General features: G+C 41.0%; 1 protein-coding gene across 1 annotated transcript in view; it reads right to left on the reverse strand.

The window, feature by feature from the left end:
- LOC134196661 (interferon-related developmental regulator 2-like) overlaps window positions 1-11,004 on the reverse strand; it is a 17,956-nt gene extending 6,952 nt beyond the window's left edge. The window contains exons 1-5 of the mRNA XM_062665867.1: window positions 10,878-11,004; window positions 5,373-5,468; window positions 319-424; window positions 185-265; window positions 83-126 (exon numbers count right to left, since the gene is read on the reverse strand). Coding sequence (XP_062521851.1) covers window positions 83-126; window positions 185-265; window positions 319-424; window positions 5,373-5,468; window positions 10,878-10,965 — 415 coding nt within the window. The 5' untranslated portion in view covers window positions 10,966-11,004. The remainder of the gene's footprint in view (window positions 1-82; window positions 127-184; window positions 266-318; window positions 425-5,372; window positions 5,469-10,877) is intronic.
- Between the last annotated feature and the right edge of the window lie 1,173 nt (window positions 11,005-12,177).

Below are 12,177 nucleotides of genomic sequence, written 5' to 3' on the forward strand. Positions count from 1 at the left end.
TAGTGTAGTATGAAAGTAATGTTCCAAATACATTTTTGACAAAGACAAAAGACAAAAACTGATCAAAAACACCCTTGCTTACCTTTCTTGAAGCAGAATTCAATATTGTGTAAAAGACTCTCTCTCCTGTCAAGAAAAACTTTCCCCAAAAGAACTTCAACACTGAACTATGAATAAATAGTACCTTCCCTCCAGAAAATCACCAAACATCTTCTTTGTGAGCAATTTTTGGACTAAAACTAAGGCAGTCTCTCGATTCTTTACACTACAAATTACCACAGTCAGTATAGACCATAATTAATCAACAAAAGCAAGTACTTCTTATCAGACATGTTGTCAATGTGTTGAGACAATCGAAATTCTAAATCTTCCTGACTAATGGCATCAGCATCAGCATCATGCTCATCGTCATCACCAGCTAAATCTACCAAATACAAATCAAGAAGTTTGTACAATGATAGCTTTCCTCCTCAAGTAGTTAAGATAGGCAAGTTTACTGTACAAACACAAAAAATATCAGACAACACAACATAATTTCAGGTATGACCCATAAGAAATGGGGCTTTGTAAAAATCACACGACTTAGCTAGTCTGTACCCAAAATGTATACAGCTTGACTTTAATACTTCCAGTCTGCAGACTGCATGTGGATGGATAACTGGATGGCTGGCTGACTATGTCTGTCCTCTTCAGGAACTATGTCTGTCTCCTTCAGAAACGTGCCACATCCTTACTTACGTCCAATCCTCAAACAGTAGTTGCAATTGCATGGCAACCAGAGACACTGAACAAACCACCAATCAGATCCACCAAACATTCATGAGAGTGTTTTACCACAACAGTCTAATTCACATTTGCACTGCAAGGTCTTGGTGAAAATAAATATCAGACCTTACCTGTGCAACTGCTAATGTGAAATCAATTGCTTTCCTGGCTTACGACATATATATGGAACCCTAACATTGCATAAACATAAGTGACCTTCATGCCCCATGTGTGAGACTTCACTGACGATGACAGCAGTGTTATGGACTACGTGATCATGTGAAATAACACTTGCTTTGTATGGTTAGGAGGAAAATGGCATCTAAATTTGTAATACTATGCAACAATTCTATTGTAGTTTCAGGGGCATACCTGGCCCCTCAATCATGGGCGTAGCATCTGGTCTGAACAGTTCAGCCATGGCCGGACTGGTTTTAGAAAAACGCACTTTCGCCAGATGCTCCAACTCCCCTTCCAAGGTATACCCAATTTAAAAAATTATTAATATAATTTTACTCATGGCAGTAATTCGTACGCCTACCTAATAACTTGCACTACATTGCCCCGCACTTTAATGCGTACTAGGCTGACAAGTCCTAATTTGCTTTGTATGACCCTTAGGTGGTTCCCAGCTGTAACAGGATGTGGCCCTGCCCATTCTTGTGTTCAACAGTATACCCAATTTTCCTTATAAAATTTGAAAGCACGAAGAACCCAAAAAATCCTTTGTGAGTGTAGCTAAAATGTCCTTGAATACCTGCTCACAAGCTTACCATAACTATGTAGACATAGTAGTGAATTTTCAAACTAGACAATTAATAATAATCAAAATCATCAGCTAGGTCTATGTTGCTGTCATTTGAGATATTGCGCTGTTTGAGCCACCAACCTTTGTAGTGACAGTGACTAGGCTAATAATGCCTTGAGTATTGACCAAAATCTGAAATTGCATAAATGGAAGGAAGCACAAAACCTGGCAAAAGCGAGCTCCCTGAATCTTTGCCTAAAGTTTGCCTCGCTTGTTTTCCTCCAAAAATTGTCTAGCAAGTCTGGAGCACACGGACAATGCTTCATTACACCATTAGGTCCAGAACTCCTACTCTCTGTTCGTGTTGACTTTGCGCTTTGAAAATCTGTTATAACTTCTGTGCAATAGGGTGGACAGTGACAATCTTGGTATCGTTTGAAACCGCAAGTTCCCAGATTTTTTATAGTTAGGGTAATGAAGACGTATGTATTACACAGGCGGTTTGATAAAGCTTTTGCATATCAAGAGATGTTAGAGTTCTTGACTCATTAAGAAGGTATGGTCTTACAACAAGAACGTGGCTAATAGAGGAAGTAGCCAATTAGCAAGGTCACTAAATGGTCCATTGCCTTGATATCAACACACAGTTGCTCTTGTTTCGCGAGTAGTTGCTTGGTATTTCTGACTCCTCTTCTCGTTCTGTTTCGTCTTGATAGCCTGCGACATTCTCGACTGTTACCTAACATCTTTGTATTGTGATATGACCTCCAAAATGTACAGTTAATGGGATATCACTTAACATCTGAGTGTGGTAAACAAATACAGCTGCATCATTAGTCACTTCCGAGCGCAAAGTCAACGCGAACAGAGAGTAGAATTGACTACTCTGAGAACAGCTGCCCTCAGCATCCAAACAACTAGCTATACATGCCCGCGATTGGGGTAGTCCCCAGGCACACTGGAAACTGGCCCAGGTATATCACTGGGTTTTCATAAGTCTTACAACTGTGGAAGCAAGGGTGTAAACATAGCTTCACCTACTCAAGATGACACACGTGTAAATTCCACAGCAATGTTTGAAGAGGCGTATTCCGTGAGTGTCACCTCTTCTTTGATCAAGCCCAAATCCCCAACTTTACCCCAACTGCTAAGATTTCAACACCTAGGATTTACTTAATGGTGTCAACAAGCATGCAGCAACATCACAAGATGCCTAAATGTTGTGCATAAAACACCCTGTTCTGAGTCATGTTCTCTACTCTAACAGACTTGATAGATTGAAAATATCAGTCGTCAGAACAAGAAGCAACCGAAAGGGAGCAGGCAACCGCCGCAGAGCAACTCAAACTCTGGACACTGCCATACCACATGCGGGGGGGACACACCCACACACACGCCCACCCGCCCGCCCGCCCGCCCGCCCGCCCACCCACACACACACACACACACACACACACACACACACACACACACACACATTCATTGTCCGCTATGTAGAGAAGTTTGCACACATAGAGATTTCAGTGACACACACACACACACACACACACACACACACACACACACACACACACACACACACACACACACACACACACAGTAAACGGTAAAAAGGCAAATGTCAGGCATTACCTATTCAGGTCATGCTCAGCACTACAGCTGATCTCTTAGGTGTTACTCAGAAGAACTCTGAGACTCCACTAGCAATCTCTCTGGAGACAACCAAGTAGTCGCAGAAGCACCGGCTTATGACGTCAACTGAGATGTATGTGGGCACCCAATGTCCCACCAGGACCTCAGCAGCTGATTGTCAAGTCACAGTCACAGACCAGGGGCTCATTTTATATTCCTGAGTAAAAAAAACCTATAGTGTGTCAGTTCCTGCCCAAGGGAATTACGACTGTGCTTATCCCAGACTTAAATTTGCAACCCATGACTCTCTAGCAGCTGAGCTACAAATGCCACCAAACACGCAGTTGCATACACCCACCCACACACACAGACCCACACAAACCCACACAGACACAGACACAGACACAGCCAGACAGACAGACAGCCAGACAGACAGACAGACAGACAGACAGACAGACACACACACACACACACACACACACACACACACACACACACACACACACACACACACAAACACATGGACAAAAAATGGACAAATGTCAAGTCCACGTCATTCCTGAATGACGTCAACCTTAAGGTCAGTTGCGGAGATAGCTCCCCTGCCTCTAGAGACAGGGCCTCCATGCACTATGTGGAGGCTTAGGGCCAGCACTACAATCCACCTGGAGCTTGGCCAGAGTAATCCAGGGGCACTGACTATGGTGCAGCTTTGGGACTGGACACCAAGGCCCACAAGTACCCGTCTGCTGCATGATGTTAGGGCCAAGCCAGCGGTCATGTCCACCCCAGCCAATGACCAGGTACTCATTTATACTCCTACATCGAGAGAATCAACTGTGTGTAAGTCTCTTGCTTAAGGAAATTATGCCATAGCTCGCCATCACTGTGACTTGAACCTGCAACCCTGCAAGGTCCCGGATGTTTTCATTCTCCAAATACACTCTCTAACCAATTGAGCTACAGCACCACACACAGATACACACACACACAGACACAGACACACACAGACACACACAGACACACACACACACACACACACACACACACACACACACACACACACACACACACACACACACACACAACCATACTAGAGACACAATACAGCCAATATAGTACATATATTGATGAATTTAACAATGCTGTATTCGCCCGTAATAACACCCTTGGCGTATAGAAAAGAAATGCTTTTTCTGGGCGTATACTAGGGCATGGGCATTACTTTGGTCACAGTCGTATACATGGTCACTAAATGCTGTCGTTTGGCCAGTCATCATCTAAACACTTGAAGACAGAATACCACAAATGCTTGCAATTATCAATTTGCAAAATCAAAGGTACTGGTATTCGTACAGCATCAGCATATGCATACATGCAGAAATTAAATACTACACACGCAAACCAGAGTGGTTGGCCTGAAGCCCATCAAAAGCATCAGAATCAGTAATTGCAACGAAGACATGAGTCTAGCGGTAAGCACTTTTACTCAACACTTGGACATTGGCATATATACGGGCATGGGCGTTATTATGGGCGAATATGCTATACATAAATACCGTACGGTAAATACAACATCTTTCAGTGACGTCAGTCCCGCACACACATAGACTACCACACAACCATAACATGTTTAGCAAGGTAATGTGAAACATTTCCCATTGATGTAGTTCCATTATGGCACTACAGTTTCATTCAATTCAGTAGAATTCAAATTGTTAACACCAATTTTGCCACAGAAACTACACAATTCCTTAGACAACATTGCCACCTTCTAAATTCTAGAGATAACTTTACATTGACTTTCAATCTGGTTATCATTACAATAAAAACAAAGTCAGGGTCACCATGTATGCAAAAGGTAACTTACTGAAGTCCTCAAAGTTCCATGTACGAATAGAAAAGTAGAAGAAAGCAAATAGAGGAAGGCATTACACAAAGGTAGAGCAAATCCATTACTGAACTGCCACATCAGTATTAATTCCATAGACAATAAACATAATACAAGATAACAAAACTCTACTCGTGCAACTAAAGACACAGTGCAAGTCAAAGCTATGTAGTTGAATTTAAGGAAAATAGAACAATAAGCAGCACACTTATAGTTGTGTTTGTTTATTGAAGCAGAGGTACAGTACAAAGAAAAGAAACATAACAGTTGTATTTAGTTACTAATGTAGACATCCTGTATGATCCATATTTTTTGCAACCCTAGATATGTACATACCTTCAACTATACTACCCTCTCCAGCTGAAGTTCCCACACTAGCTGCATCATCACTTTCTGTGCTTGTTGGTTCTTCTAAGACAAATACTTGGCGACCTGCATAAACAAACAATCAATCTTAATCATACAGAAGAGACAAATCTCCTGGTGGCCTTGTTGAGTTTATCTCAGTGTTCAAATTGTTGTTTTATTTTACTATTATTATATACAATAAATCCAACTGTGCATGACCAGTTACTAGACCACAACATACTGACGTGTGGAAAGAACAAAATCAACTAGGTAAGTTTTTAGATCCTTTCATTGTTATTATGGTATGGAAGGTTTTCACACCCTACCTGCTTGTCTGCATGCAAAATACTTCCAACATGCACCTTGCCATTGTGTCATCATCTACATTATTTCACAAAATTCGATCTAATATGAGCTGCAGGAGTTCACACAGCCGTTCAACTTAACATGTGCCAAGTGCGGATCCAGGGTAGGGTACCAAGTGCACAGGCTTCCCTCCAAGCAAGATGTCAATTCCATACGCAGCCTTGCCTTGTAACTGTAGCGTCTCTAAGTAGCGTTTCTGATGTCAGATTCAGATTTAGATTTACAGATTCAGATTTACTAGAAACGCCACGTGTTCGCTAACATGCAGGTCATTAACTAACATACATAGCTCAACAAGTCCCGCACAACTATGCTAATACTACATCTCTCCTTCTACTAAAGATCCCTTCTAACAGGGAAACGACTAACTCGTCCACAATGCAAAACTGTTCCTTGTTTCACAGAAGTGTCTGATGGTTTCACCAACGTCTTGTCCAATTCTTCTCCTCTGTGAACTTCTGTAGTGTCTCAAGAAATCTGCTTGTTAAATTCCGTCTGTCGACTCAGTTCTTGGAAGTCTTCCAAGTTTTTGTCAACTGGGCTATCCACACTTGTCGGAATCAGATTCAGGCTGGGGCGGTTTCATCAAAGTTGTCTTGTAGATGTTTAAATGTCGTATGATTGAGGGCTTGTTGTCTCTACGTACCACCTTACCGTTTCGTTTCTGGTCAGGATTCCAGACTTGTGATCCAGCATCCAAAGTAGTCAACTCATGAGCATTGTGATGTTTGTCGAAGTTGGCTTTCATCTTCTGCTTCTATAGCATTTCTCGGCTTTGAATCGGGTTACTGTCTGGTAATTTTGGCTTCAACTGTTCAGTGATGATTGGCACTGTGGTTCTCAACTTCCTGCTCATCAAAAGTTCGGCTGGACTATAACCGTTACAAAGCAGTGTTGATCTATAGGCTAAGAGAGCTAAGTATGGATCCGTCTGCTTCTGAAGCATTGACTTCATTGTCTTAACTGCTCTTTCAGCCTCTCTGTTGGCTTGCGGTTATCTCGCGCTGAATGTTATATGCCTGAAATGATACTGTTTCGCAAAATCTGCAAAGATCCGACACGTAACGCGGTCCATTATCCAATGCCATTCAGGGGTGTAGCATACCTCCAGAAATAGGGGGCTAAACTTCACTATGCTATGGGACACGCCCATTGTTATTGGCTTGTAATTGACTGATACAGTAGAACATATCCAGACTGGAAAAAGGATGGTGTATATATACTATATACAGCTTTGGTCCTCACGCGTACTTACAGTCCACAATATTTATGACCGCACCTACAAATAATGGGGCTATAGCCCGGTCTAGCCCATGCCACGGTACGCCCCTGTGCCACTGCCTTAGGAAGTCCGTGTCTAGCAAAAATTGACTTTAAGCTATTGATGACAACTGCTGACGTAGGTTCTCTCAGTTGTGTCAGTTCAATGTATCTGGAACAGTAGTCAATTGCTAGTGACTGTCCTTGCCACTTGAAAAGATCAGTGGCGATCTTCTGCCAAGAGTAATCTGGGAAGTCAGTGCAAACCAATGGTTCTGTTGGATTCTGTCATTCTTTGGCACATGTTGGACATTTAGAAACAACACTTTCAATCTGGCTGCCAATTCCTGGCCACCAGACACTTTGTTGGGCTCATTCCCTACATTTACTGATCCCTTGATGGCCGGAATGAACTTTCTCCAGTACTTCTTTCTCAATGGTGGGGTATCACGATCTGTGCGTCCCTGACCAGCAGTCCGTTCTGAATTGAGAGAGATGATCTCTGAGAGTCCAGTACGTCTTGATTTCACCAGTCAAACTTGCTGGTGGTGGCCTTAGTAACAATACATATAATTTCACTGACGGCACACAAACTCCTCCTCATCTTGAAGTGTTGAAATATTCCGTAGTTTTGTTTCTGAAGCAGAAAACGACTGAACAACTGTACAAACGTATGCCTCAACATCAGATTCGAAAGCTGTATCGACTGTCTCTAGAGCGGTTGCAGGCTGTCTGGACAACGTGTCAGCTGAAATCAGGCTTTTTCCTGGAACATGAGAAATGGCATTACTTGCTCACAGAACCCGGCAGTCTCATTGTTTGCAGATGGGCAGTGTTCTCTTTCAAGATTAAGTAGTTATTCTTTTGTCTTGTTATAGAGCTGAGTGTTTCATTTGGCACAATGTACTTATTTCTATGTGTGCCTTGTCAAAGCAGTGCATTTTCTCACATATTTTTCGTATACCGTGCAATTGAGTTACAACGAACAACAGCATTCTTTGTTATGTTGAATTCTGCGTTTTGCTTACTTTGTATAATGCTTTTCTAAAGTAAAGCCGTGGCCAAACATAATGTGTCAATGCTCCCCTCTTTTTGACACACTGTATCTGCCCTTGGTGTGCAGTGTACGCAGTAATCAAAATCCTATAAGCAAGAACGTTAGTAGCTTATTAAAGCTGATTAGTCCTTCTTAGCAGTGTGTTCCTAAAATTTGAAAAATCTATGTTTTGACTGTACTTCATGAAGTGTCTAAATAATGTGTAATGGTAATGGCCCTTCCACATACCATTACTAATGGTGATGAACCTAATGAGAAACCAATACAGAAGCACACATAAAAAGCCAATCCATGCCAACCTGTGACAAAGAAACAAGCCATGCAGCTCTGTTTACATAGCACATTTAAAGAAGCGAGCCTTCACCAAGCAGTGCGTGTGCTTTTAGTGTACACTACATATTATTAAGATGTATCACAATTGCTGACATACACAAAGTATGTGATGATAAACACAAGACAAAAAGGTTGAGTTTTCTTCTGTTATCTTTACAACAGTTAAACAGAGAAAGTCTCAGGACGTCCAAAAGACCATTACACTTAATTAACACCACTTCATGAATAATGAGCTTGCTTACACTTCAACCTGGTGTCCATGGTGTTTACACGCACAGATGGTATGACAAGAATTACCACAGCTCACTCCATGCTTACACGACTTTTAGAAACCAAGCTGACTCAAACAGAAGCGCTCATGTAAACAGAGAATGACATGCAACAAATCATGGCCTTGGTATTCTGCAACGTTTCAAAAGAATTTTTATAAAGTTCTTTATAAAAATCTCAGCCTTAACAACCTTAATGATCTTCTCATTCTCTAAAAACTATTCTCTAACAACATTACAGAAAACATGAGATTAGAGTTTGTAAAATAGTTCATGTGTTGGTTGTTACACCAACAAGACCAAGCACATTAATTTCTTCCAAAAACAACAACAACAGATCATTCGATCTCTCCTGGATCATGGTTTCCCCAATAAAGAAAAGGCAGTTCTGCAATAGCAAATAAAGAGTACAGTGTAACACACTCTTAGTTGACCTAGCATGTCATTGCAGATGGCAATTTGGTTAGAAATGTAATTTTGAGGTCAGTTTTATGATCTCTGATTCTCAGGTTAAAACACCTTCATGAATATCTCAATAGCATCTGATGGCATGATGATGGCATAAAGTGCATTTCTTTTTTCTCTTCTGCTCTTTTGACAAGTTGGCAATTTCTGTACAAAACGTAAAAAGCCATGCTTGCAAGAAGTGAGACAAACCTTAATTAAGTACAGAAGTGATCGGGAGACACAAGCATACATCTTCACACTAGCTCATTTCTCGCAGCTGTGGTTACATTCTATCCAGCACATTCATTGAGACATTCATCCAAACTTTCATTTATAAGTAACCCCTCTCCCCCAAATCCTGTAAATGTTGGCACTAAACCTATTGAACAGCTATTCTAAAAATCCATGGAGCAAGTCATGATGTGCATACATTATCTCTAGAGTGAACCTTGCATCTAACAACATCAGATTATACAAAACTTTTATTAGAAACCAGAACTAGCTATCGGGATGTAGCACATATACAACCAGTAAGTGGGAAAAGAAAAGAGTGAAAGAAGCTATTGTTATATGCCAAGTCGGAGAAAGGTCTTACAATGATGTCTGATTAGAGGATGGTACGGTCTACAGAGGCCATCAAAGACAGTTGAAATTGACAAAGGAAATAATGCAGCCAGTGCAACAGACCCATGAGGACAAAGATTGAGCAGTAAGTGAGCCAACAGTTTGTGAAGAAGTGGAGAAATCAGCACATGAGAAGCAAGACCCAAGCTGGAAACAGAATGGGGATGTTACTATCGAGCAACAAAAAGAAGATCCGAGTGGAGAAAAGACAGTGGGAGTTGAAAGCAATCCAAAGGTCACCTGAAGTAAAAGATTAGTGAAGATGGTATCAGTGGGACTATGAATAGTACCTAGTGACAACTAATTAGTAATTATGTTCCTAAATAAGATCTTAAGGGAAGAAGATGTTAAGATATACCGGAACTCAGCAGTGATGACTGGGTTACCAGCCGGTGTTATTTGACTGAGTTCAATGTAGTTGCATTGCTTAGATGGTGGGTTGCCCTTGTTGTGTTATAACAGAGTGTATTTAGATGGACAAACAGTTTAGAATTATGAATGACCTGATTTAAGATAGAGTACCAGTAAATCTAAAAGCTCTGCTGCCACAAAGATGTCACATGAGTAATATAAAAGGCACCTCGGATTTAGTTAAATAATTAATTAATTAATGACACCAGTTTGCAAATATTAAAGTATTAACTATATATTTCAATATTTGCAAAACTGGTGTTGTTAATTAACTTAATTAATTTAATTTAATTTAATTAAATCTGAGATTCATAGATTGTACACGGATACTAAAAACGAAAAAGAGTCATCTGGCGCAAAAAGACGTCTACTGTCAAATTCACGGAGCTCTGCGCCTAGATCTTATGCCAATAGTTCCGACACCACTGCTACAAATGTCTGTCTTGGTTTACCAAACGACAACCATATAATGTACTCTCGAACTGGTTATTGTCTATGCTCCTTGTCACGTGCCCAGATCATGCTTCACGCACGAGCTACTAGTACCTTTTGAAATAGCGGCAAACAAATGCAGCAGTCTGCCTTACCTCTTCGTCTCTCCTGGGAGACGTCGAAAAAAACAGAACAAACAGAAACGAAACGTAACACAAATTATTTTATCGCGTAGAGATGTCCTGACGTAGACGAGATAAGGTAACGATACGATACAAGTCTTTACATGCTTACCTTTCCTTCGTTTAGGTGGCATGGGGTACCGCAGTAGCAGTCTAGATCTCGGTGTGGACTGTGGTGCACACTTTTTACACCGACGCATGCGTGTGTCTCGCTGGACGGTGTCGCAATGGCCTGTCGGAAATTTAGGAACTGATCGGTTCCTCCCACACACTGGCATCAGATGCTGTTTATCCCTAGTAGAGAGAAATACGAATGTTGCAATTGCCCTTTGCAATTTTGTCCCAATTTAGAGATTTTGAAGACTTTTCAATTGCGCACGTGGAATCAGTTACTTTGAGGCCGTGTTGCACGGTAAGTAGCGCTTTTCCGTGGACAGTAGCTAGAGGTATAGGAACACGTGAAGGATCGCGACGTCAGCCGGATGTAAGTTCCCCTACACTGACGTAATATATATAAGCGTACAGACTGAAAGCTGCTATCTAGCAGTCTAAATTGTGTCATGCAGATACAGCAGAATGAAAGTACGTTCGGATTCACGGTCATCAACACTTTAATTAATTGAACTAAAAACTGCCTTTTGAGTGTTTGTAGAGAACGACAGCCTAAAGTAAATAAAATTTAAAGGGTATAGTGGATGTGATGGCTCTCCAATGTTACCTTGCTACTGTAGTTAACAATATTAATTAATGCTTCCTATGCCACTGTCACTGCTGATGTGGGAGTGTTTACAACAAACCCTGAGGCGCCAACTAAATGTTCTTTCACCTCATGCACATGATTTCAAGATTTCGAGTAACTAGAAACTATACAAAACTTATGAAAGAGGAAGTGGATGAAGAAGTAATACAAAGGAATCTGCCATGTTTGAGAGTGACATCATGATCAAGAATCAGGAGTTTCTAAGTGAGAGAAAGCAAGTTGAATCCAAGAGTCAGTGAAGACTACACAAGTAGATATTGCAAGTCATGAAAGAGAGAACATGATGTATTCTACTGCATTTATCATCTACAAGATCCAACTGAAAGGTTGAAAGATTAGTACTTGATAAGAGTGACAGATGGCAAAAAAGAGTGCAGGACTGCCAGAATGGAGATGAACATGAGCACAAGTACAATATTAATACAAAAAAAGAAGGAACAGCTTTTGTATTAAGACCATCAAGAGTAATACTGCTTCAACAGCAAACACTAAAGATGTTCTATATTATGTTCACTGCTTACCATGCCAGTGTTGTAGGGGTAAAGATGTTGTGTGGCTCCAACACAGACAAAATCATAACGTGTGTAGTTTTAGTGTACTCACAAGTGGATTCTGCTGTACTGAAGTAGACACCTGTACAATACAACTGCGG

This window comes from Corticium candelabrum, chromosome 21 (assembly GCF_963422355.1).
Source record: "Corticium candelabrum chromosome 21, ooCorCand1.1, whole genome shotgun sequence".
NCBI classification, from domain to species: Eukaryota; Metazoa; Porifera; class Homoscleromorpha; order Homosclerophorida; family Plakinidae; genus Corticium; species Corticium candelabrum.